This window comes from Cyanistes caeruleus, chromosome 9 (genome assembly GCF_971803275.1).
Source record: "Cyanistes caeruleus chromosome 9, bCyaCae1.hap1.1, whole genome shotgun sequence".
Lineage (NCBI taxonomy): Eukaryota > Metazoa > Chordata > Aves > Passeriformes > Paridae > Cyanistes > Cyanistes caeruleus.
The window spans coordinates 24,672,352-24,699,709 of NC_141709.1; the positions used below are offsets into that span (position 1 = coordinate 24,672,352).

The following is a 27,358-nucleotide window of genomic DNA, read 5'->3' on the forward strand; positions in this document are numbered from 1 at the left end:
CAACTGAATAAATAATATTGCTCAGCCCCTCTTTAGAGCCCTCGGAGGCCCAGGGAAATCTCTCATTACTCAGCAAGAGAGGCAGCAGGGGGCTTGGAGATGCCATGAGGAAGGGAAGCAATGACTCTGAGCAGGCACTGGACATCCCAGGTATGGGCACTTGTCAAGCAGACAACTCACTCTCTCATTTTCTGTCAGAAAAGGAGGCTGAGACATTGAAAAGACCTGCTCATGGTCCCATAGCTCCACATGCAGCCATGAATAACCTGCTTGGACAGACTAACGCATGCGAACTCAGAGAGGTATTGCTGTCCTTTCTTCTGCTTGGCAAGGCTTTTGCTCACTTCTGATATTGAGTTGGCAGCAGGTAAAGAGCAGGTTGTGGGGCAGCCTGGCCCGCAGGCAGCCGAACCCCATCCGCATCAGGGATGGGACATTTGGGACCGAGCCCACTGGCAGCGGGGCTCCATGCTCTCCCTGAAATGTCACTAAGTAATGCAATGTGATCAGGGTTGTGTGCCAACAGCTGCAGAAAGGGCATTTCTTACACAGCTTGAAAGGATAAAGTTCAGCTCCACGATGCCCCAGGTTCCCCCACCACAGTGAGCTCTGGCTCAGTTGCCACACTGTGCTGCCACAGGTATCAGGTCTGCAGAAACTCTCACCCAGAGGGGGAGCAGGGAGGACTTATCCCTTCCCTAGCACCCATCATGCAGAGGTGCTTTATTTACTCTCCAAATGCCTACACTCAAAATATAGTCAGCACAGGAGGAGGGACTTGAAGGGAGCAAATGAAGAGCTATATTCCTCCTTGTGCTATAAACCAGCCCTGCAGCAGCTCTCCAATGTTTCAGATCCTTCATACTATGCTTTTCACATGGGCTGGGTGCCCATGTGCCTCTGCCCAGACACCTGCAGGCAGGGAACACCCCTCTGCATCTGTGTCCTGCCTGCTCTAGGACCAGACTCTCACCTGTGTCCTCCCTACAGGCTCTACCCACAGGTGGGTCCTGGGGAAAGGCAAGAGAAGAAAAGCAGAAAAGTTTGCGTCCCTGCATCCACTGCTCTAAGATGCCTGTATGTGCAGCAATCAGCTCCAATTAATCCCCCCTCAGCTTGGCCCGCCCGCTTCATTACCTCCCCTTGATGAGAACCATCAGTGGGGCCTGTAGGATTTTGCTAATTAGCCTCACTTCGTTTATCATTTCCATTTTCTCCCAGAGACGCTTGGCTTGCTGGGCGACAGCTTCATCTCCTGCTGAAACAATGCGGCCCCTTCTGTGCCTGTCTCACTTAGCGCTGTCACCGCAGCCATTATGAAATTGGGGTTTCATTTACACACTAATTAAACATTACAGCTTGTTCACAATTACAACATGGGGATGAGGAGGTAACTAATTACTTAAGAAATGAGCTAACATTTATCTCTGATTCTTCCTCCCCCAGCCCACCGCCCTCCTCTCCAATCAAGATTGGAAATTGTTGTTGGATGGTGGCAGCTCAGCAGGCCCCTGCCTGTCTCTGCGTGTGCCTCATCCCTGTTAGGGGGCTGTACTGAGACCCTGGCCTGGGGACAATCCATCAACCCCTAACTGCAGCTGGGATTATGGGGGGCTGTGACAGTGGTGTGTGGCACTGTGCCAAACAGGCTGCACAGGGACAAACTGCGATGCTAGGGATGCATCTGTCCCACCTAGATCTGCCCAGACTGCCTTGGCTCTGCACAGAGGCCAGGGATGCCAAAACACCCTCCATGTCTATGCTGATGGGCAACTCATCCTGAAAAGACATTTTCTTCAGGGAGGAATTAACATTTAAAACAGAGAACCATTAGAGTAAATAAACCAGTCTGTCACTCAGATCAAAAGGCAATGCAAAGTGTGGGCTTGGGACAAAATGGGCCCTGGGGAGCAGGCAAGGAGAGAAAGGGGCAGGCACCCCTTCGTTCATCCTTAAGGATGGGCTGAATGAGATGGGCAGGCCAGCACCTCATGTTCAGCCCAGCAGGGCTGGGTGCTGTTGCCGAGAGAGCAACAGCCTCCCTTCCATGGGCAGCACGGGGCTGCCATGTGCTGCTGTTGCAGGCCAGCATTCCCTTTGGTCCTCACCTCCCCGAAGTGTGTGCGGGTGGCAGAGGCTGTGCACAGCGACCGGAGAGCTACACATGGGTTAGAGGACAGTGGAGATGGGTGACAGTGACCAGGATCATCTTGAGATGGGCAAGGCAGCTAGCCAGCTAATGGGAGACAGGCTGGAGAGGCCAGAGATGCTGCTGCAGTGCCTGAACAGTGCTGCAGGCTCTGGGAAAAGGATCCACAGTTTTTGAAACACAAGAGGCTCCCCCCACAAACAGCCCTAAGCACTGGAAATGCTTTCAGAAAGAAACATCTAGTTCAGCACCAGACAATTAAGGTTCTTTTGCAACTCTTAACCCTTGATTTTGAGACAAAGAATTTGGTGCTGGCATAATTTGAACTGCTAATTGCTTTCCTGATCCGTAGTCAGTGAACTGATCACGTTCCCTGTCTGGGGGAAATTCAGAGCTGCTCTCCAGGGGGAAAGGGATGCGCGCTTCTTCCCTCTGAGCAGCTTAAAAAATAATGATCAGGAAACAGTTAAGCAAAAGGGGGGGTGAACTGGTGGTTTAAAAAAAAGAAAACTCACACCACTTTATAATAATAGAAACAACTCATTCCCATAGTTTTTATCCTTCCTGTCTTTAGCCCACAAAAAAAAAAAAAAAAAAAAAAAAGAAAGAAAAAAAAAAAGAAAAAAAAAGAAACCCTGAGCTAAACTACTGACACTGGCTGGGAGCTTAGAACTGCCGCATCAAACAGAGCCCTTGAATCTCCTGAACATAATTGTGCTGCCCTCTAACCTCAACCTTCAATCAGTGCAGTGTAACTATCTCATTTTAGCCTACAGGACACACCCCTCTGCTAACTAGCAGCCATATTCTTCTCATTAGGAGATTGCTCTGGATGGGAGCGCGGAGGCAAAGCTGGCGTCTCTCCTTTTCTCTCCCTCTCTGCCTCTCTCGGTTGTTATATATGTACTTTCAGAGGGGGAGAGCATGAGCAGAGAGCTTTGTGGGTGCTGGAGATGACCCAGCTGCCAAGCCCTAAGACTCCTAGGCATGCACATAGAGCCAAATTGGTGGTTCTTGGCTGAAGGCACACAGCACAGGAGAGGGGAGCCAGCCCCAACACCTCCTGCAGTGGGCAGTTGGCAGCTAAGGGCTGGAGTGGGCTTCCTGGCAAGCTGGTGCTGCTCTGTCCTCCCTAAGGCAAAGGGCTGGGGGTCCTGCTGTCTGCAGGCTAACCCCATCCATAAGCCCCTGGAGAAAGGCTCCTGAGGTGGCAGTGCCAGGGCTCAGGTCCCCTCCCCCTGGGGCCTGGCTGAGCGGTGGCAGCAGGCAGGGAGCTGCACACCTTGGGAAAGAAGCTAAGGCAGCCAGAAGCAACAGTGCCATGCCTGCTGCTGAGGTGGGCAGGAGACAAGGGGCAATGCAGGGTTGGTGCACTGCACGAGGGCCTGTGCAGAGGCAGTCCCTCTAGCTGCGTGGATGCTACCCCTGCACATCACTGGCCTGCAAGTAATTAACAGTGAGGCTAATTATAGTGGGAAAAGTGACCCACAACTACCAGGCACTCTCCATCACTGTGGGGTTTGGATCACATTTTTGGGTAGGGGTATTCCATGGTTAAAAATCAGCTCTGTGCCATGGGGGATGAGGAAGGACAGCTCTGCAGCCCACCTGGCACTACAGCCTGCTAGATCCCTGGGCCATCAACTGGCCAAAAACTCATAGGAGCTCTTGAGCCCTTCCTTCATGCCATCTCTTCAGAGACATCCAAGCATACAGGGCAGACATGTACTGAACATGGAATCTTGGTCTAGTAGCATGGACTAGTACACCCACCCTTAGCAATGACCGTGACCCTCCCCTCCTGCCTCCCCTCCCCGTCCTGTACACTGGCAGCCCAGTTCAGGGCCCATGGGAGAAGCTGCATGGCCTCTTCTGTATTAGAAGAACACAGCTTTCAAGCTGGAGCAGGATTGCTCATGACTCTTGGGAACAGACAGAAACACTGTCATCCCAGTGCAGCCCACTGCAGGTCTCTCCTGCAGAATCAAAAACAAGCCAGAACTTGGGTGATTAATGGCAGAGTCAACCTGTGCAGTGGCAGCTTTGCCTTTGGGAAGAGCCTCAAGATATGGAGCATATGAGCAGATCCCCTCTGATCCCTCTGCAGACCCATGAAAAGAGCAAGGCCACGCTGGGAAAGGGCAACAGTTTGGCTGGTCCAGCTCTCTCCTCTGGCCAGTGTCCTTTGCTCTGGGATTTCAAAATGTTAGCAGCTTGGGAGTGAGGGAATTACACTGATTTGTGTAAGGACAAGGAAAAACACAGCACGGGACAGACTTTTGATGTGTCAATGCCCATCTTCCCCACCCAGCAGCATCTTCCCCATCCAGGCCTTGTCCCTAGATCCTCTGCTGAGCTATACCAGCCATTAACACACTCTGAGTTCGTTATCTTAAACAGGCCACTCAGGACATGGGGCCACGATCCTGAAACCAATTAATGTGATCCTTTGATTTCAGGGGAGAATGAAGAGGGGACTGTCAGCACCACAGCGAGGCAGGAGTTACGGGTCAGAGCCTAACAGCACAGAGGTGCCCCTTAACTCTTCACAAGAGGCGGGGGTGGCGGGCAGCTGGCTTCTGTCAGAGCCCTTTTCTGCATCCTCAAACCTGGCCTGGTGCCACTTCCCAGGCTCAGGGTAGAGCAAAGGAAAGCAGCATCATGACACTTAATGGGGGTCCAGATGCCAAAAAAAGGCACTTCTGCCTTGTGCCTGGGTCAGGGCTGCCAAGAGGAAAGCAGTGGTGGTACCACATATCTGTGCACATCCCGGCACAGCAGCACATGGCACGGAGGAGGCTCCCCTCTGCCATGGTGAGAATGGGCACGGTGCTGGCAGTGCTCAGGCTTAAGGCTTCAGGCACCCAGGAGTGCCAGGGGCAGTATCATCCTGCAGCCCCCAAAACTTTCGTCTTTCTTTCCTTGCTTAGCTGTTTTTTAAAGCAGAAGTTATCTTAGCGAAGTCTTTTGGGGGAGGTGGAAAGAGAGTAGGAAGTCAAAGAGAATCGTCTTGCTAGTCAAAGCCTTTAACAACTATTTTTAATATCAGGCAGAGGAGCAGGATTTTGAAATGAAACAGACAGTGCCTCTTTGATGGGCAAGCTACAGATCTTGAAACAAGGTCCATTCCCTCCTCCTTCACTAACTAACAGCCATATTTCTCTCATTAAAGACAATCTGGCTGTATTTTCAAACTTCTTAACAAGGCGATCACCGTAATTTGAGATTTCTATTATCCATGCTCCTATTACAACAGTCTTTTAAGCAGCCAGCTTTTTTTTTTTTTTTTTTTTTTGCTTTCTTTCCCTGACTTTGTCTCTCCCCTCGAACTGCCATTAGTGGTAATGACGTGCAGGAAACGAGCGCCAAGAACCACCTTTTTTTCCCCCCCCTTCTTTTTGGTACTAGGTTGCATGGGGGGAGAAATAAGGAATAAAATAAAAAGCAAAATGAAGTTTGGTTATCTCTTATCTGGAGTTTGGCTTTTAATCCACCCAGGAGTGCAAAGGAAGCCAATGCAGTACCTCATCTCCCCCGTCGATCATGGACCCCCCTCCCCAAAGACCCCCATCTCTCTCCCCTTCCTAAAGGTGCCTGGTCCTGGCCCCCTCCCTGCCCCATTAGTCCTTTACTGGGCTCTGCCAGATGGATGCAATTTGCATAATATCACCAGTGGAGGCTGGCAGATCAACTGGGGTCAGGCTCTGACATCTCCAGCACAGTCTATCTCCAAGTGCTAATTTGGACTGCATTGATCTCTCTTTCTGATTTCTTTGTCATTTACGTCTGCTACGGTTTGACAGGAGATACAGAGACAGACAAGAAGGGAAAAGAAGGAGGGGGGAAAGAAGAGGAGAGAAACAAAGATTGTAGTTACAGATGTCTTTAAGGGAAAAAACAGATTAATCCAAGGACTCCTCTGAGGGTCGCAGCTTTGAAACATCCTAATTATCCTATTCTTATGAATTCCTGTACAGACTTCGAGGGGGGTCTTATCAGGGAACTCAGGGGAATGAAAACTTGTTAAATTGCGGTGGAGTCTCTCTGGCTGACTGCTACCCCCTGCCCTCCTGCACCTTGCAATTGGTTCTCATTAGGTGAAGCGGGGCACCTCTAAACCTGGCATGCCTTGCTGACACAGCCTTCCCTCTGCACTCTGCCATCACTCTCCTTAAAGGCAGATCCTTACTAAAACTTAGGCAGGAGTCTCTCCTCCTTGCAAAGGCGGACCACAGTGCCCTCCAGCCCTGTGCATTCTAGGGAGGACAGAGAGGGGACAATGTAGATGCCCAGACTCTGGAGACAAGGGCTAACCTGAGAGGGACAACAGCATGCCTGTGATCCCGCCAGCTGCAGTCATGTGAAGGCAGATTTGGGGACACACTGCTGTTGCAGGAGAGTAGGATGTTAAAGGACACCTTCCACCAGAGTCCAGTGTGGAGCAGGGCAGGCAATCCGTGCCCGTAAGTGAGATGTTTATGTTCATTAACAGGAAACTCTTCCCCTCCTCACAGGTAAGGGAAGACGCACTACCATTTAGCCTCGTCTGGGACATATTGCAGAGACACCAAGGCACCAAAAGAATCTACAGGAAATCAAAGTGTCACTCGGTGTTTTACGTTGCTATTTCCTACAGAAAAAGCTCTGTAGAAACTTAATGATCTTCCAAGGCTTCTCACCTAACACATCTCACTGTGTCAGAGAGTGCATCACGGTGCTTGGGAAGTGCTGTCTGTTACAGGGGCAGGAGAACAAGTGCTAGCAAAGATGTTCTGCCTGCCCAGCACAATACTGGACAGGGCTCAGACAGTGCAAGGGTTGTTCCACTAGTGTGTGAGGGGGATATTTTGCAAAACTTAGACACAGACAACTAAAAAGACTGAACAAATAGCCAGGAGTGTGATGGGTACAAGGCAGTGCAAGGGTCTCTACAGCACAGATCAGTTCAGGTCTGAAAACCACACTCCTGGTTTTCAGACTGTCTGATTGCTAAAACAGAGCAGACATAATACAAGTATAATACAAACCATCAGCCTCTCCCTGTGCTCCTACTACAACAGTTGAGAATGATATGAAAAATAAATTTAAAAGGTTTCTCATCTGTCATGGGGGGGCAGAAATTGGGCCAGTTGTTGGGCTGAGGATCACAACTGGCATGGGTGGAAGGGAGAAGGGGAAGGACAGCACATCTTCTTGCCAAGGGAGACAGCCCCCGCTCGCTGCTTGTTCTAAAACCAGAAGCCAGAGGAAGACAGCAGAGCTGCTGCTGCTGTGCCAAAGGGCAGCTCCCAGATGATGGCAATGCTGTCCTGCTGGGGATTAGCCAGACCTGAGGCTTGAGACAGACTTGTCCTGGTTTGCAGCTGGGCTCCTAGGCACTGCAGCACAGCAAACAATCCAGAAATCCATCTTAAATCTTCAGTCTAACATTGGTGCTGCAACTGCCTCCAGCCAGAAGAGAGGGACGTGAGCCTACCTTTCACACATCCCCAGGGGGCAGGCACTGCCACTGCCTGCCTGGAGGCTGGGAGAAACACATGGAAGCACCCTGACTTTTCTCAGGCAGCTGAAGTCCCTGCAGCCGTCACACTCCCTCCAAAGGCTGCTCTCTGGGGACTCCGAGCCTTCAGCCAAGGGCAAGGTGTGACAAACCCATCACACCCCTGTCAGGCAGTGGGGTCAGATGGGCACACGACCAACTTTTGGCAGGGTAGGATGGAGGGGTGAGTGCAGTCAACACAAACACTCAATCATCCTTCCTTTCTTTCTTCTGTGCCTCCTTTGTTAACTGCAGGAAACAGCTGAAAGACCTTGAGTTTCCCATTGTAGCATGTATGGGAACAGAGCTGCAGTGATCAGAACATACCCCCTGCTGCTCCAGGGGAAAAAGGGAGAGCAGAATCCTTTCTAAAAAGGGTTTACGATTAGAAGAGTGTTCTGTCACTCTGGCGCGCAGTAATCCACTGCGCCACCAAGTCCCTTCAGAGAGATGTCGAAAACTTAAATGACTGAAAGCAAAAGAGCCCCGGCTCAGGTTCCCAGGCAGCCAGACATCCTAATTATCTTTAGATCCACTCCCACATGGAGGGGAGAGAGCACACAAGAGTAAAAAAAAAAAAAAAAAAAAAGAAAAAAAAAAAAAAGGAAAGAAAAGAAAAGAAAAAGAAAGAGGGAAAAAAAAAAAAAAGACTGTCACATTGCTTTTTTCTTTTTTTAAAAGCTTGTCTCTGCTCACTGCTTTTCCAGCTGTGACACCTCTCACGGTAGTTAATTAGAATCATGTCACCGCGTTAATGTGCTCTGACTGGACTCTGACAGTTGCTCGTCCTCTAACCGGCTGCCCCGGCCAGCCCTCCCTCCCCGCCGCTCCTCGGGGATTTGGGGCTCGGTGCTCGCAGCAGGACCCCCCGCCGCCGGCCAGCCGCGGTGTCCCTGTGCCCAGGGCCCAGCGGGTACCCCGGAGCGGCTGTGCCGGTCCCTGCAGCCAGCCTGGGTGCCGGGACACGCCGCCTGGCAGCGACACCCGGCACGCAGCCCCTCCACCTGTTCTGGATCCGCCTGACCTTTATGAGCGCTAATTCAAAATGACACTGCTCATTTGGTGACATTTCTGTTGATTTTTACTTAAGTCTCTTTTAATTATTTAATTCAGAGTCCTTCCCCTTCTGCCTTGAGCCCCAGCCACCGTGTGTGGGGCAGTGCCCCGTTCCGCAGGAGTGAGCCCCGGTCTCAGCTCTCAGGATCCCGCAGCAGAAGGATGGAGCCGTGCAAGCGCCACCTCTGCTGAGAAACGAAGAGCTCAAAAAGCACGGGCTATGCCTGCTCTGCGGGAACACGAGGTTCTCTGGGGCTTCTCCCACACCCCGGGACGGACCGGGAGGGTGCGACTGGTTCTGCCACATGGGGTGGGGATGAAAAGTAGTCGAAAACATGAAGGGGAGTTTCACAAAAAGCTGCCCACCTCCTTGTTCCCCCTGCCCTGACGCAGAGGAGGCAGGTCAAAAAATGACCGAGGATCCCACAAACGCTGGGAGAGGCAGGAAAGACAGGAAAGGAAAACAGGGAAGAGAGAGAGCAGGCTGAACTAAGGCCAGCAAGCTGCCAGGACCACACACCTCCGGCACCTTGCAGGGTGAGGCACAGCCCCACCCGTTCCCGGCGAGCTCCGTACGGAGGGTGGCCCGTCACCTGCCACCGGCCTGGGCGAGCGCGGCCCGCCCGGCCTGTCCTTCAGCGTCAGCGCGGGGAGCGCTCCAGCGCGGCCGAGACCGAGCGGGCGGAGCGGCGCGGAGAGGGATGCTCCGCCGGGCAGGAGGCACCCTGGCAGGCGCTGCCCCGGCTCCCCGCGGCGGTGGCAGCTCCAGCTAGTTAATTAGAATCGTGTCACTAAGTAAATGCGCTCTGACTGGACTCTGACAGACGCTCACCTATGACACTGGGGGCCAGGAGACAATCCACATCAAACTACTGCAGTGTGACCCTTTTAACACAAAGAGTAAACTCACTGCACATCGAGTTGAAGCTCATTAAAACTGTCTACTCTGCGAGCATCCCATTAACCTCACTGTTAAAAACACGCAATTCCTCTTCTTCTTTCCGAGGCCTAATTAATGCTCTGGATCAGGAACAATATCACACCCTAACCTTCCGAGATTTCCAATCAGTAAATGAAAAGAGAGAGATGGAGCCGGGAAGGCACGGTGGCTTGCTGGGTCGCTCACCGCACGGGCTGCTGACCTGCCCAGGCAGGTGGGGCTCTTCTGTTCGGCAGGGGCAGAGATCCCCCCCGGAGGGAGCACGGCACGGCCCCGGCCAGGGGAACTGCGGAACAGGGAAGGAAGATGGAGAAGCCGGCTGCACAGAGGCTCGGAGCTCACAGGATTATGACAGCTGCTGTAAAACAGCACCATCTGAAGACAGGTGCTACCACAGGATCAGATCTCCTGGTCACCTGGGATGGGGACTGAGGGTTCACTAGCAAGAGACATAGCAGCCTAATTACTGTCTTTCTCCTAAAAAGAAAAAAAAACCCAACAAACCCAAAACCAAACAAACTCCAGACATTTACAGCTAGATCTAAAATCACAATAATGTATGTGCTAAAACCTAAACTTTAAAGATTCAATTACATTCAATTAGATTCAAGAAAGATCAGTAGCAAGGAGTAATGTCATGTTTTAAAGACAGTCAATGCACTGGAGAGGGAAGCAGAGCTGACAAATGAGAAAAAAAACTTTCCCAATAGGAGCTGCTGCTTTTGCAGTTTTGGAATTTTTTTGCTGGTTTTGGTGTATTTTCAGTTTAAGAACTGGCTAGTTCAGAGCTGAGAAGCAACAAAGGATTGAAAATAAAAAAGAAGGCTTGTCTTCTATCTTTCCATAATCAGTGAAGATAAACAAAACAACCAAGGTAAGAGAGGATGAGCTGTACTCATTCTAATACCTTGAAAGGCTGATTTCCAGAAACACTCCTCCAGCTCACTGATCACTTGCTTTGGTTTCACATACTAGGTTTTTTTTACCTAAAAAGTATCCTGAAATTTACTTTTCCTTCCATAGTGAATATTTGTAAGGGAAAGAAGATTTTCCTAATAAAATCAATTCCAACTACCACTGGGGTACTTTAGCATGGCATTACAGTTTTCATCCAAAAGAGCAATCATGAGTAATAATTTAATCACCAACTCTTCAAGAACAAATAGTAATTCACCATTTTTCTAATGTAAAAAATATTTAAAAACTAAAACTAAAGGCATATTATGGTACATAATCAATCAAAATAAATGTAGCAAAAATAGAGTATTGGATGAGTAAAAGAATAACGAAATTTAACAACTGGGCAGTAGTAAGGAAAGCTGTACTTGGTTTGATAGGTGCTGTTCAGTAAAATTTGATGATTTTTATTTAGGGAAACAGATTTAAAAAAAGGCAAAACCAGAGGAAAAAAAATTTCTGAATGTAGGTGATCTGCTGTCTGATTTAAATCACAACTAAAACCTGGGATTTTAATCCTTTTGATTTGTATGAGTCTCTGACTCTCAGCAGAGAGACCCCAACACAGGTATCCAGCTCCACTGGTGTGGAGCCTGTGAATGATGGTCTTTTCCTGTGGGTGCTGAGACTCCCATTAAAAGCTGCAGCTTGTTTTTGGCAAGCACTGCCTCAAACACATGTGTTAAGAATGGCAATGTCCTCATATATGTAAGACTGAGTAACTTCTTGGCAAGACTCAACTTCATTTTGCTGAGGGCCAAGAAAACAGCAGACAAAGATAAGTTTCTCACCCCGAGATTCTACAGCCTACACTGGAGGCTGCCACATATCTAACCTGGGCTAGAGAAGAGATGGATATTGCATAAAAATGTTCTTTCTGGTCTCCAGGGACACATTCAGCCCAGAGCTGAAATACCAACCTGAGAAAGGGCATGAAAGAATAAGCTTATACCCTTTTTGCTCCTTTCTGATCTCCCAAGGAATTCCCGAATCCTCACCCTCTGGAGCAGGACTTTTCTAACTCCTTATCCTGAAATATTTACATTCTCTCCCTTCCTTTACCTTTTCCCTCTCAAGAACATAATGGCACCAGACCTGCACCCATCCCACCCCAAGCCAGCTGTATTGCAGTGTATGCAGGTAGATTTCAGTGTGTTTGGGGACACAATTCACTTTTCTAACCCCTCAATAAGTTTTGTAGCTCACTTGCTCATGAATAGAAACCAGACAGAAGCTAAAACAAACTCTGTGCAGCAACTTGCAGCTGTATGTTCAGGGCATGTAGGGAGACTCCACTGTGCATGAGCCCATCCTGCCTGTATCCACTGGATGCTAAAGGTGGTTCCCATCCAGAGCCCAGCCTTGGCCCTGCAGGGTGTCAAGCACCCTGAACTCTGCAGATTTTGAACATGATGAAGGAAAGAAGATGAAGCATAGAGTAGGTCTGGTCCCAGAGCATGTCAAGTGCAGGGATTTGGAACAGATACCTGCTGAGACAGTGAAACAGAGAGTGATTTGAAAACAAAGCAATACAGAATCCATCAGGCAAGACGGCAAAATTCCTTGCAAATTGTTTGCAAAAACAAGTGGCTATCCACTGCAATTTTTCTGTCAGATTTGAAGGGAAACATCCGTGTTGTGCATTCCTGCATAAGCACGCTGAGGCTTCACAGGAATGTTTGCATCTCCCTGGACAGCTCCCCAGACTGCCAGGAAAGGAGCTGTACAGACACTCTTACATTGCATGGTACCTGTGAAACTGGTGAGTCTGGCTATCGAATCTTCTTGCTGCTCCCTTCTCAGTCCTCTTTGGTTTGCAGATTTTTTGGCCATCAGTGACCCATGGGGGCCACGAAAATCAGAGGCTGATGCCCCCTCAGATGACCCAGGAAGCCTCCTCTCAGCTCCCTAACATTCCCTCAACACTGCTGCACTCCAGGGCTGAGCACAAAGAGAAGGGAAGCTCCAGACACCATGGGGCCATCCCCAGATCCACAGGCAACTCCTTGTCTCACTCTGGGCAGTGAGAGACTGGTAGTCTTCACTGTTCTCCACTTCCTTCTGCAGCAGACCTTGATTAGGAGTCCTTTATTTGGCTGAGAAGTAGGGCTGTGTTGGGAGCAGGGCTCCTTACAGTCAGAGAGGGAAGGGCAGCCCTGAGCAGGGAAAGGGATGGATGGCTCCTCCCAAGCCTGACACGTGTGCAGTCAAAAGCATGAAGAAGAGAGAAGTAAGGACTGTTCAGGCTGCAGGGTGACCATCAGCAATTGGGATGACTGTGCCCAGTCCCAGTGGCCAGTATGGAAGAACTCGGCTGGGGAGGACTGAACTGTCTCCAGGATGAGGCAGCAATGCTGGATCCAGGCAAGCCAGGCTGCCTCTGCAGTGGGCAGTCCCTCCTGAGCTTGGGAACCTCTTGGGCTGTCACTAGAACCAGCACCTAATCCATGCCTAGGCCAGGCTAGGAAATGAAGCAGCCAGAAAGCCAGGAAGCCGGTTCTCTGAAAAAAATGCCAGGCAAGGCATGTCACTAGACACCAGCATTGCCCCAAGCCTTTTCCCAGAGGGACATGGGGCAACAAGCCATGAAGCCAGCAGCCCTAAAAGCAGCTGTGCCTGGTGGTGCCAAGCTGCCTGGGAGGAGGAGTTCTTTTCTCCAACTCCAGCTCACTCTGGGGTACTCAGCCTGTAGTAAAGCCACCAGGCACACGGTGCCAGTGGCTACCACCTCTGCAGGCAGTCAGAGCATTACAGGCATCCAGGGCAGATCTGCTCTGGAGCCAGCCCAAATGGAGCAGCCATTAGGCTGTAACACACAGGGCATGTGTGCACCACTGGTGGTACCAAGGAGATGGAGACTGTCACACTGCTGGCCTGGCATCCTTCACAGCCCCCATGTAAACCCCTTCCAAGCAGTGTGGGAAAGGCAGGTTTGCTATTGGGATAGAGCAGTGCAAGAAAGGGAGCTTGGATGCTGGGCCTCACTTTCCATGGGCTATTAGCCCATGGCTCACTGTGTACTAGGAGAGCTCCTCCACAGAGGGAGTTTGGCAAAACTCTCCTAAAGGACTGGAATGGGGAGGGACATGAACAGCAAATCCCTGAACTGTCAGGCAGCAGAATCACATCTGTGCAAGACAACAGCATTGAGATAAAGGGGCAGAAACCAACAGGAGACATGATACTCCAGAGAACAAGGACACTTTGTTGGAGGAAGGGATGACAGCAACAAGAGAGCTCATCACACAAAGAAAATGAGGAATGATGAGGCAGAAACCAACTCTGCATCTACCAGGAAACCCCAGAAAAAGCCTAAGTCCCCAGAGCAGGACATGCAAACACAACTCCTGCAGCTCCTGCTTCCTCCCAGTGATCCTCCCAACATGGCATACAATCCAGGCAAATCTGCTCCCAGGCAGGGAAGCAAATTTTAATGTTACCTCTGTCAATAATGCAACCAGATCCATAGTTCAAAAGGAGCCTGCTAATTAAAAGCTGGTGAGCTTTAAATAATTCATCTCCTTAACTTGGATTGATTGGGGAGTTTAATGGTTAGAGACTTGAAACAATATTAAACAGCCTCTTTAAGGCCCAGGAAGCCAGTGACTTTTCCAAGTAAATCTTACCTCCTTGCAAACTTTAATGCTCAAAAGTCACTGTGGATGAAGGGCTGTGAGGCCAAGAGAATACCTGACCACTGGTGTCTAACAGGTAAACTACTGCTCCACAGAGAAACAAGACAGACAAGAGCGATGCAGCCCTGAGTCACAGCCCTGTCTACAGCCCAGTAAATCTGAGATCCTGCCTGTACCACAGCCTGCTGCTGTACCAGCTCTACATCCCCAGTGTTAAGCAGCAGGCAGAAATATGGCTTCAGTGTCCTGGGCCAGGTCTCCCTCATACTACTCTGATCCCTGGTACAGAGGAGCTGGGGGACACATGGAACTCTACCACTGTTTATCTCAGGGCACTGTTCATCAGTTTATCTTGGAGCATGCTGTAGGACCACAAAACTCATCATACGTGTTAACAAAGAGGACGATGGTTCAGTTCTCCAGCTGGGATCACACATCTTCACTCTGCAGTGTATTCCCAGCCAGTTCCCAAGGAAGGCAGCACAGCCTCCTTTCCAAGGACTGCAGCATCCAGAGCAACTGGAGCATTGGTCCAACAGGGAGAGCATCCCACCCAGCTTGGGGACCCTTGCACTGTGCTCCAGGTACCTGGTGCTGCCCAAATCCAGCCCTAACCCAGGCACTGCTAGAGCAGTCTAGGAGGGAAGCGGCTCCCCAGCCAGTGGGACAGGCAGGCATGTCTGGCACCCTGGCATGTACAAGGGACAGAGAGGTCATCCATATGCCCAATTCTACCCTGATCCATCTTCATCCCTTCCACCAGCTGGGGACTCTGCAGCCCTTTGGCTTGTTCTCGGCACCCCAGACTGGAGAATGTCTTAGAGCTGAGGCATGTCCCACATACCTGGAGCAGCAGCTGTGGGGATGGAAATGGCACAGGGCAGCATCACTCACCTATCCCGCTGTGAGGCCTCCCTATGTGCTGTAGGTTCAGTCCTTTGTTCATGTCTAAGAGCCCGTTCTTTGGCCAACTCCCCATGGCAAAGCTGTACGCCTGGAAGAGAGAAGCAGAGGGTCAGACATAGCCCATGTGCAGGCATGATCTGTACTTGCCCAGGTCTGACTGCTCCTGAGGCTGGAGTGGGTCTGTGTTCAGGAGCTGCAGTGTGTCTGTGTTCACCGTGTTCAGTGTGGACCCGCACATCACCCTTGCAGCAGCTCTTCTGGAATTGCCCACACGAAGCGCTCCAACCCTGCTCTGTCCCACCTGATTCTCCTTAGAGGTGTTCAGAGCCTCTGGTGGTGTCCTGTACACATGCCAACACTTGTGACAGAGGGGTTTGCATCACTCAAGGCCACCTTTGCCATGCTGAGGAGGGGCAAGCCAGGGGCTATAAGCTCATCCTCTATGTCCTTAGTTGCTTCGAAAACATTCACCCACTCCTGCCTTAACAGGGTCACCAAGAGGAGTCAGAGAGTTTGGACAGGGGTTCTCATTCCCAGGTTGGCCTGGCCAGCAGGCTCCTTCTTCTCTGGCAAGCACAGCCCTCCCAGCTCCTTTCCTTTCCACCCCCAAGCCCCAGTTGCCTCAGTGCTCTCCATCACTGGGACAAATCCTTCTGGGAGCCAGTACTGCGCATCCCAGTGCACACAGCCTGCAGCCTGGCTGGAGGGAGCCTATTTCATACCCATGGCAATCCCTGGCAGGGCTTCCAGGAGGAGCAGGGCAGCTGGGAGCCTAAGCAGCACAAAACTCCACTGGACAATGCAAATATAAAAGCAGCCGGGCCTCCATGTCACACGCACGGCTGTAATTACAGCCTGACAGCCACATATCTTCTTCATCTTGAGGAATTAAGCTCAGAACGCATTGTGAGCAGTAAGAAGGGTGTGTGGGCTTAGCGTCGCTCATGCTGGCACTATCTTTGCTGCCACGAGAGCCATTGTCCCCAGATGAGATCAGGTCAATCCAGCAGCCCCTATCTCCCTCCTGCAGCGGGGGATCATAGCTAACCGCAGCCACAGTGTGGCAGGGCATTGCTGACACCCCCCGCAGGCTGCAAATGCCAGGAAGATGCTCTGCAGAAGGAATGGGGATGAACTGGGTGACCAGCACTGAGAGGTGTCCCCCACCAGCCCACCAGCCACCTGCCTGCCACTGGTACCTCCTGCCAGCCCCTCTTTCCTGCTACCCGCTGCTGTGTCTAGAGCGGGCAGGTCCAGCCCCTGCACAGCCCCTTCTGCTGGCAGCCCCCTGGGAGCCACGAGGCTTGGGGGAGTTAATTTATTAGTGGCCCATGTAGCCATTCATGCTGCTTTGTTACTCCTGCCTTAGCAAAACAGAGGGCTCCACAGATAATTAATAGACAGCATTGCTAATCCTGTTGGGAGATGATTAGCAATTAAAACTCCTAATTAAGTCTATGCATAATTCACTGAAATTACACTTTGTGTACACAACGGGGAGATTTCCTTTGCCTTTGACAAACACGCTCTGGTATGTTCCCTGCCATGATCAGGATGCAGGCCAGCCAGCCACGGGGTGGGGGGAACCAGAGGTTGGGGTGCAGGATGGGACCCTGCCACCCAGCTGCCGGCTGGCAGAAGTGATTCCAAGTGTTCCCTCTCCTGGGCTCCATTCCACGGAGCAAACTCAGGCAGAGCACAGGAAGGCTCCCATGCTCAGCACCAGTGGATCGACAGCAGTGGGGCCATCCCTGGGGAAGGGGTATCCCCAGATGAGGAAGGACCAAGGGTGTCCCTGCACAGGGAGCTACCATATGGCAGGCTGCCTTCCCAGCCCAGACATCCCTTGGACTCTGGCCAGAAGCAACTGAGGGAGCACAACAGGAGACTGGCAGGATCCTGGGAAAGCCACAGGGACAGCTTTGGAAAGCTCCTGGCAGCTGGGTGCTACTTGCCAACCTCAGCCTGCCTCCCCTGGCTCTGCAGCAGCAGCAGGGAGCTGGCAGCTTGTGCCCCAGCCCCTGGATCAGCACCAGGCCCATCTCTGCATCACGTTCTGCTTTCCTGATCAAGGTCATTCGGTACAGCTGCAATACCTGAGCAAACTACCTAAGCAGCTGGGGTGGAAGTTGGCCTGACCACTGAAGGTCAAGTGTGCACTTATGCATATTCAAAGCTGCCTGCAGGATCGATCGGGTTTTAATTGTTTTTCCTGGGGTTTTGGAAGGAAGTGCCAGGGGCATTGATCAGTCCCAGACAAGGCTGCTCACACTCCGGGGCTGGCAGGGACCATCACAGCTGCAGGCAGAGGGAAGTGCAAGCAGCGATGATGAAGGGATGAAGGCAGGGGAGAGGTCAACCACCGCTGGCCGAGAGGAGGAGCAACTGCTGGGCTGCACTGGAAAATAAAGTTTTTTTAATTAAAAGTGGCAATTCTGAGCCGCCTGCTGGCAGCAGCCACACAATCAAGAGCAAGGAGCTTTGCTGTTTAATATTTAAAGACAACGTTTAATCTTTAAACAGGAAAGTTCTTCTTCTGACTGTTAAAGCGAAGCAGAAAGCGCCGGTGGCTCCCCAACACCAGGGGTACCCAGCCTGCAGGGGTGGCTGTAGCCACTGGCTCACTGGAGCTGCTGGGACACTGGTGTCATCCACTTTCCTGCCAGCTCTGACTGCACAGCCACCAGCAGTGGTGCAGACCCCTGTCCCTTCAGTGCTTATCCCTGTGGCAAAAAAAAAGAAAAAAAGAAGAGTCTGAGATGCCCCTGGTTCGCTTGCAATCCAAAGGATTTAAAAAAAATACCATGAAACCCCTTCTGTGAGGAAATTGCACTACTTTGTCCCTCCCTCTGGTTCAGTCTTGGTGTTGCAGAGACTGGATTGCTCCTTTTTAGGTCAGACACTGAAGCAAGGCCAGGACCCTAAGTTTTTTTTTTTTATTTTTATCTGCATTTTAATTGATAAAAATGCAGGAATCTTTAAAAATATATATTTTTTATGGTTCTGGCCAAAATTCTGATTTAGAGAGAAACTCAGTATTTCTGATCTGCTAAAAAACACTTGAACAATGTTTACAGAATAATTTTCAAGCAGACAGAATGCAATTATTTTCATTCATACCATCTCCTAGAAAGGTTTTCCTTTTTTTCTGATTTTGTTTGTAATCCTATGAAGGCTACATTTACCTCCCTGCCAATGCTGCTCCGAAGTCAGATGATTATTAATTATATTTATTTACTTATGCAATCCCATAGGCATACCCAGTAGTTCACAGACAAATACTGCCCTGGGTCCCTGATGGAGGGATCTCGAATCAAAGGTAAGCAGATACTCCTGTGATAAATGTGAGCTAATAGCAGCAGGAGATTAGGAACATACTGTGTTTCCATGCATAGAGCAAGCACCAGGGATAATCCACACCTTGTTAAACAAGTGCTGGTGTGGGGAGGTAGGTCATTAGGTAACCTGCACACCACATATCCTGCGGAAAATCCAAAAACCAGAAGTGGGGATAAAACATGGGGCATGGAGATGACGCATGCACAGAATCACAGCATCTGAGGCTGGCTTTATAACAGAGCAAAAAAAGGTCTGAAACCAACCTCCTGTTGCACCAGGTCACAAACCTTCCCAGAAGCTATGACACATCTGCCTCAGATTGCAAAGAGCCTGAAACAAGAGCTCTATGTCCTATTTCTGACAGCACTGGGGTACAAAGATGGTCCCGGTCCCCTGTGCTGGGACAGAGGCTGTGCCAGTGAAGCTGGACAATCCCATGGTGGTGGCTGCTTGTGCAGTTTGGCACCAAGTTTGGCTCACCTGCCCTTGCTGCGATCCCAGCGCACATCAGCGCCCATCCCCAGCAACGCCGGGGCCAGCAAAGCAACAGCACCAACACAGTTGGGTCCTGATGTGCTGCTCTCTGGAGCTTGCTTAGGCTGCACACCATGGATTATAAGCAGCACAGCTGCAGAGAAGATGTTCCAGGGGGGCAGAAAATTCCCAGAACTGGAACTTGTCAAGCTGATGTATTGATCTAAGTAGACTGAATAATGCTCCATCATTTATTTATGGGGAAGTGCCCAGCACACTTCACAAAAACTGGTGTTCGGCAGTCACATTAAGGCAAAATTAAACACCCCACAGCATATAAACAGGCACCTGTTCAGAAGTCAGAATAAGGGAGCCCCACAAATCCTCCCCACGTACAGAGGGAGGAACAGAGCTGGTCCTCACAGAGATGCCAGAGCTCTGCTAGGGCAATGCAGTGATGTTGGCAGAGGCAGCCTTGTTCTTTCCACATGTGTCCATGCTGTAACCTGCTTGCCAACTCCTGGCCCCTCTACCCTCCACTAGAGCTGCTGGAATTGCATCACCCTGGATGCTTTAGCTGAAGGGCAGGAGGGAAGTGGACCTTTGTGCTTTGCACTGGCATGAGCATGTTCACAAGCCACGGCAGCAAGAACCGCCAGGACTGGCACAGAGTGTCCTGCCCTGACCAGCTGGGCAATGCTGTCGTTTTATTTCACATGTCCTACCAAGAGGTTTTATATGCTATGTTTCATCTGCTAATTGTAATTTTAATATTAATACAGACACTTTCAGGCAGGGAGAAAATATTTCCTTTTGGAAAAAATCCTCCTAGGAGCAAAGGGGCTTAAGCAGTCTGAGAAGATGCTGAAGGGTAGGTACTAAGCAATAAGGAAAGTGGTGGGTTTTGCTGAAAATCTCCATTAAGAATTTCAGAAAGACACATGAAAAATACATGGTTTTAAATATACAGAAGGAAAGTGTGAGAACTCCCAGCTGCCCTTAGCTTGGGCAAGCAGTCGGTACCAGCTGTGCTCTCCCAGGATCAGGCTGGGCACAGCTGCCTGCTGATCGAAGGTGAACCCCCTGACATTTCTGCAATGGAGAAAATACCTTTAGAACAGCAAAATCATCTTCCTCCTCCTGTCATGTCAACTGTGCACTGCACCCACCCAAAATAAGCATTTCTCCTCTAACTGCCCTTATTCCACTGCTGCCACAATAAGGTGTAAAGGTTTATATTACCTGGTATGGTGGGAAGAAAAAAGAGGTCATGTCTATGACTAAGTGGGCTTTTAAACATAGTTTGAAATGTTTTTAGTGACTGTAAGGTTTTGGGGCTGGGACTGTCTTGCAGGACATCCTTGAACAGCACCCAGGATACTGGAGGCTCCAGAATGTTCCCATTTTAATTGCATGCCAGTCCAGGAATGGGAGGTGGACATTTCTTGCTGGGATTTCTTGCCATGCAAATTTACCAGCACGATACAAGGCAAATGTAACACCACTGAGGGACTGACCCCATCACCAAATCATTTAGTAGGAGGCTCCTGAACAGGGCTGAATGCAATTAAAGAAGAGTCAGGTAATAAATAAGCAGCTTGCCAACCCCCAGCTGACAACAGCAGAACTCCCCTGTTACAGGGAAGGTGCAGAGGAAAGCTTGCCTGGCAGGATGGAGGTACAGAGCCTGGGACTCCTCGCTGGCTGTCAGGAGCTAAACCCAGGTGTAACATGTCCCTTTTAAGCAGTTTAGTCAGAAGTGCTGCCACATTCACAGCTTTTCAAGTATTTTTAAATCACTTACAAAAGCAGGATTAAATGATCAGGAATTCCATTTAATAGGACAAATAAAGAAATAACAATCTACTCCATCAGCCCTGTGAAAGGCAGGTTTGATTTAAGAAAAAAATAAATAAAAAAATAAGTATAAAAGAGGTAGAGAAAAAAGGAAAGGGAGGTGGAAAAAAGGGATAATGTGTGTTTACTCAAGCAAAGAAAAAAATATTTAAGTGATGTAGGGGAGAAGATTGCGGTAACTAGTGAAGAATAACATCGTCTGCTTTGCTGTCAAATCACACAAGAATTTCAGTAATAGATTCTCATTCTGACACTCAATTCAATTCGAAGGTGATCCTGCTTTATCCCAACACATCAAATATTAAACACTCGTATTAGCCAGGGTGCCGTCGCCTTTCCCGGCTTAGACGCGGCAGGAAGCTTTTCCCCCTACTTTCTCTCACTCGCTATAATATTCTCAATGTTATCTAAACATGCCTTCATACACTGGGGTTCCTTATCAATCCCATTTAGGGAGGGAGGGGGGTGTACTTAAAACGGTATTAGTTTGGGGGGCTTTTATTATTATTATTTCCAAAGCTTTTCAATTTTGTGTGGAAAAAGCTTAGAAAAAAGAGGTGGAGGGAGGGGAGGCGGCGAGAGAGGGAGAGGGAGCGCGGGAGCGAGAGAAAGTATAAAAAAGGGAAAAGCAGCCAGCAGCTCTTGTTTGACTGATGCCTTTCAACAAGGGCAGTCTAGCTTGTCAAAGCCCAGGCTCGAGATGAATTGGCATATCTATTCAGCCTGCCTCTGGATGTCATGCAATACAGTTTCATATTCCCAGATAAGGCACGATAAGCAATTGCTGCCCTGACACCAACTCCATCCATCCCTGCCTTTCTGTCCACGCATATTAGAGATTTCTGCTGCACCACTAATAAGAGGCATTTAATTTTTACAAACGCAGTGGCAAGAGGGGCCACCAGACTGACCAGGTACAGCACCAACACCACTCATGTTTAATTAGTTTCTCTCTGTGCACTGAGAACACTCATGAGTGGTACAGGGTGCACAAAAACAACTTTTGCCCAAGTGTAGCACCTGTGAACCTAAGCCTTGAATTAAACATCTGTGACAATCATTACTGGGGGGTGACAAAGCATTTTTGCCAAATATATCTGCAATGCCACTGCAGGACATGGTTTGGCTGGGTTTTGGACACGGGAGGACGCTGAGGAAGAAGTGAGCAGTGCCCTTTCTCAGGGAACATCACTCTCCAGAGCCCAAACCCTCTGAGAGCTGTGGGGGAAGGAGAGCAGCTGACACACTGAAAAATAGGACACCATGCATGGGGTCTGGCCCCACTTGGGTGGAAGTAAGGGAAAATTAGAAATTCCTGCAAGCGAGAGGATGAGATCTGGACAAAATCCTCTCAGACTGCTAAAAAGGTGCTGAGGCTTTGTCTGGTACTCTGCCCTCTTCACACAAGGGCTTTTCACAGATCGGTGCCACACAGCCAGCTTCCCTTGTGTCCTGGATGCAGGGAGCCTTTGGCAAGCCCAGCTGGTGTCCACTGCAGTGCATTTGCAAAGCTGCTTGTAAGAACAGAAACAACTATGCCTCACACCAAAGAGTAAATTAAACAAATAAAAAGATGAATGATCTGTTTTTTGAAAGGTGAGTGCTGGGCACACAGGAGCTGCCTGGGTCTGCCCACCTTAGGAAGTGCTTTACAGAGGGTAAGGTGGCCCAGACCATGGGAGGAGGACAAGTCAATCTTCAGGGAAGGCACCAAGATGTCAGAGAAGATGCAGAGGATGCAGCATAATTGTATGTGCTTTCTCCTTACTAAAAGAAGCAGCCCATGCCATCAGAGCTGTGTACATAGGAGCTCTGCAAAAGGGAAACTGAGGCACATTGTGATGTCTTGCCTTGCCTATTCCCCCCATTCAGACACATCTGAGCAGCCTCATCCTGCTTGTGTCCTGGCAATATCTCAACTCAGCCACAGCTGTACAAATTCACTGCTAAAACTCCTCTGGACTTCAGGAGCAGCAGGAGGGACCGTACAGTCACCAAAAGCCCCACTCCAGGTTGCATTTGGATGCTGTGGTCCCATCAGGCAGCAGGAAGGTGTCCCTGCTGCTGTGCTGGTTTAGCATGTGCCCTGGCTTAGGCTGCAATAGAAACACACTGGTGTGCCTGACTGCAGGGTGTCAAAGTGCCAAGCGGTTTAGGCTTCACATTTCCCTGTGTTTGAACAAGAAGAGTCTTTGCCTTGCTCCCAGGCTACGGATTATCCTGGATAAAATGTTCTCGACTGCTGTGTGCTCTGCGGCTGGGGACACACCAGGTTAATGCTGTGGAGATCTGGGTCAAAGCCCTGGGTTTGGTCACAAGCAAAACAAAACTACAGGTCTTGGTTCCTGGAGGGCTGGGAAATGGAGCTGAGTGTGCACAAGCCAGTGCTGGCTCAGGAGAGGAGACAAGCAGAGCCACAAACCACCAAGAAAGCAGCCCAAGGATGGGGGCTGCTAGCATGACCAGAGGGTCTGGGCGACACATCCCTTTCCCAATTTGGGACAAGTGGCAGGGCTCACTTCTCATGGTGTCCCTGAATTCCTAGTGGCACTGCAGGGTGACAGACCCAAGCTGGCTTATTCTGATGTATGCAATTGGCTCCCAGCAGTAAAATACACAGGCAGCTCCCGATTAGTGTCTGAAAGGCAGAGACACATGACGACATGGCAGACAGCTTCCAGGGAGTACCTACACGTGGCTGATTTACCCTTCCAGCCCTGGAAGGACAGGCTCACGTCCTGCAGTGCTATCCCCCAACCACTCCAGCCCCTATGGGGCCAATTCAAGCAGGAAAGCAGCACTAAGCCTTTCCCTACCGCAGCTTTGTGGCCAGCAGAGCGGGAAGCTGGGTATGATACCAAGGAAAACCCACAAGCACAGTTCATGGATGATTCACCACAGGCACAGAAGCCTCTCCACACAGACAGGAATGGATTGGTCCAATTCTGGCTGCTCCTGGGGAAACTGGGGGTTCACAGGGAGGGAGAAGATGCCTCTAACTGTGCTGGAAAACAGGAAAATGTTGACATTGCCCTGTAATCAAACCCAGCATCAGCCTCTGTATGCATGAAGATGGAAACGAGCATGGTGGCCCCAGCAGATGCACCTTGCTGCAGAACGGAGCGGATACATCTCACCCTCCTTGGATTTAACTGGAGATGAACAACCACCAAAGAGAGCAGCAGTTTTGCCATATTACAATAGGGTGGGTAACAGTATCCATCCATCACTCTTTTTCCAGGGCCAGGTGATGGCTGTGATGCTCAGACCTCCCCACATATCCCTTTAATCTAACCCCAAGCTTTTCCCAAGCAAAGCTGGCACCAGGCTTGCTGTCAAAACCTTCAAGCTTTTCAAGTGGGGGTATTTTCCCCCCTCAATTTCTATCTTTACACACGCACACGCTCGCCTCTCCCTCGCTCGCTGTTTAATTTCCGTGTGAGAGGGAAGCAGGTGCCCGTGCTCCCGTGAGCTCTCCCTTCTCTAGGTTTTTTTTCCCTTTTTGGATCCTGCCCCATTAGTTTAGTGCCCAGCCATCTGCGACGTCTCCTGTAATGCTGTCCCCCTTGTGTACCAGGGAGCTTTTCCATTAGCGCCTTTAATATTCTGACACCTTAGCACAGGCTGCTATTACATTCAAACACTGATCGCCCTGTGAAATTACATCGCAGGGCTTGCTAAAATGGAATTGTGTATAATCAGGCTCCTCCATGCACTGTCAGTCCCATCACAAATACAACGTAAAGCAGGCTTATGGATGGGCTTAGCAGCTGCTACAAGTGTATTTTTTTTAATAGATGAAGTATCCCTTATTTAAAGCATTTCCTTAAGAAAAAAAACCAAAAAACAAACCAACAGTGAAAGACAAATCAACAGCTGCTGCATTATGTTAACCATACCACTGGTCTCTTAAAACATGTTATTTAATAAGGTAGCTATCTGTTTATCTATAACTATATCAAACAGAGAAGGAGGGTGAGATAAAGATAGTTAAACAGACAGCCGAGGAGATATCTGCCACTGGGAAATAATAGCTAAATAAAAAGTACCATTATTTACTCCAGAGCAGGGAGGAGGGAGAGCCAGCAATTTCCTCCCAGTGTTCCCAGCCTCTGGTTCATAGGGGCAGCCTGTGCCAGCCTGCACATAGCCCAGCTCACCTGGCTCCAGCCCGCTCATCTCCCCACTACTGCAAAGATAAATCTGGGGGAAAAACCCAACTCAGGACCACGAACCAAGGCTGCAATGCAGGAAAGGCGAGAGGCGAGACCCATTCTGCTGCCAGGAGCTGTCCTGGTGGGGCAGCCCTCCTCCTCCACACAGACTGAGACCAGCTCAGATTAAGGCAAAATTGGTTACAGCAGAGGGTCTGGGTGCATTTCTGCAGAAGAGACTAGCTTTTGTGTGGCCAGCACACAAGGGACCAACTGCCCAGCTTTTTTTTTTTTATAAAATTCTAGCTAAGGAAGTGATGGATTAGGACAAAGGTATTTCAGGGGGATGCAGGAACCGGCAGGGACACAGATGATGTGTCAGAGAAATGAGCTCCTGAGCTCCCCAGCTCAGAGTTCAAAACGCTGCCTCTTACCATGCCCTAAAGGTTATTCTGTCTGTCTGCTGTGAAATGCGACGGCACATCACCTGAAGGGAGATTTCCAGAGGCGCTGTGACCCTTCTGCTATCTCCTCCGAGAAGCCTCCACAGGAATGATGAGATTGTAGCTCATTTCCACACACCTTGAAAGAGACGGGCTGGATCAAACGTGCTGAAAGCAGAAGCAACACATCCCTGGGACTCATCCTTGCCTCCTGCCAGGGAGTGTGCTCTTGCTGTAACAGGCTGGGAAACTGCGTCCACCCCACTGAAAGACCAAAGACATTACCTTTCATCCTAAGCCTGGATGGAAAAGCCAAAATATTGGCTTGTTTCACTGTGTGGGAACAGTTCTGCTTAGGAGCCACAAAGTAAAAGCCAGTGACAGAACTGTTGCCCTTTGGAAAGGAGCAATCTATTCCTGTGCAAAACACTGCTTTGACATTTTGACTCCAGTTTTTCCAGTGCAAAACAAAGCCATTTGTCCAGAGCAGATACACTGTTCCTTTGCACCACACAGAGCATGTTTCAGCATGTGGTAGTCTGGACATTTTTGGCAAGGACGCCTCTGGCAATGGTTCAGCTGCTGTGTACAAACATGCCAGATGGGGATGATGGGACCATGGAGGGCACAGACCCACGGACAGGTTACCAAGAGAAACACACAGGGGAGATGATGTACAACTGCACATCCATTCACAGTGCAGGTGCCAGACAAGGCAGTTCAACTGTCTGGTTTCCACTACTTGTCTTTGCCAAGTTTAGGTGCATGCAAGGTGGCAGCAAGGGTGGGGATGCTGGGTGATCAGCATTTTCACATCTTAGTTTCATAACCTGTTTGGAAAACCCAGACCCTGGAGGATGGGAAAGAAATCAGAGTGATCCTGCAGGAACACCTCTCCCTCAGCTCACATCCTTCAATCCCTTCCATTTTCATGTTCACCAGGTCAGGTCTTGGGACAGATACATGACCTTCTATAAAACACCTCTGGCACAATGCAGATAAACTGGTCTGTACACAACAGACCAGAGGGGCATAAAGACACCTGCCCTGCTCCTTCTTACCTCCTCCTCCCAGACAGAAAACATGAAGTAGCAGCACCGAAGTTTTCATTGCAGAGCAACAATCTAACAGCTGTTGGAGTCTCTGAGTGCTGCTGCTCTGCAAGGATTGAAAAAAAAACTTTTTCTCTGCACTCCCACAAGATGCAAAGCTGCTCAAAGGAGAGGCAGCTGGAAGAACGAGAGAAAAGCAAGAAATACAATGCGTGAGACATCAGGGAAAAGATCAATAAAGATTACTAGGGCAGCAGCCCATCCCCTGCCCACATTGGAGGCTCTCATGGCTACAGTAAAGGAACACCAAGGAAAGCTAACAAGGTGCTGCTGTGCCAGTGCCTAGGGATGATACCTGTCTAATCAAAGGTAGAGTTTACACTGGATCATCTAAGCAACAGCTCTTCCTCATGATTATTGACTCAGGTCGGGGTTAAGACTGAGGAGGTTAAAGCAGAGGCGCCTCTAAGAGCTGTGATGGATGCAAACACCAGGCAAGCAGCCCAGCTAGCATAGCCTGCTGGGGCACCAGCAGCAAAATTGAGGTTTCCCAATTTCAATGGAAGAACAAACAGAAGGAGATGGTCTGAGGGGCTGGGCAACACATCATGAGAGAATCAATTTGGAGAGAGGTTATGAAAGCAGAAAATAAAGGGACCTGCAAGGAGAACATGGCAAGGTCCTTAAAAGAGGTTAATAAAGGAGGCATGGGGGGGATGAACCACAGCAGCTACAGCCAGGCAGGAGTTTGGGGCAGGACTGGCTAGCTGGACTGGAAAGGGGGCACCAGCACCATGTTATAGTCCTGAGAAGGTGACAGAGAAGATCATGTCAACAGTTGACAGAAATGAAGGGTT

At 49.9% G+C, this 27,358-nt stretch overlaps 1 protein-coding gene across 3 annotated transcripts in view; it reads right to left on the reverse strand.

The window, feature by feature from the left end:
• Positions 1-27,358, reverse strand: part of ERI3 (ERI1 exoribonuclease family member 3) — a 130,444-nt gene that overhangs the window by 21,727 nt on the left and 81,359 nt on the right. For all 3 annotated transcript variants that reach the window (XM_086841290.1, XM_086841291.1, XM_086841292.1), the window contains exon 7: positions 15,171-15,270. In XM_086841290.1, the coding sequence (XP_086697416.1) occupies positions 15,171-15,270 (100 nt within the window). The remainder of the gene's footprint in view (positions 1-15,170; positions 15,271-27,358) is intronic.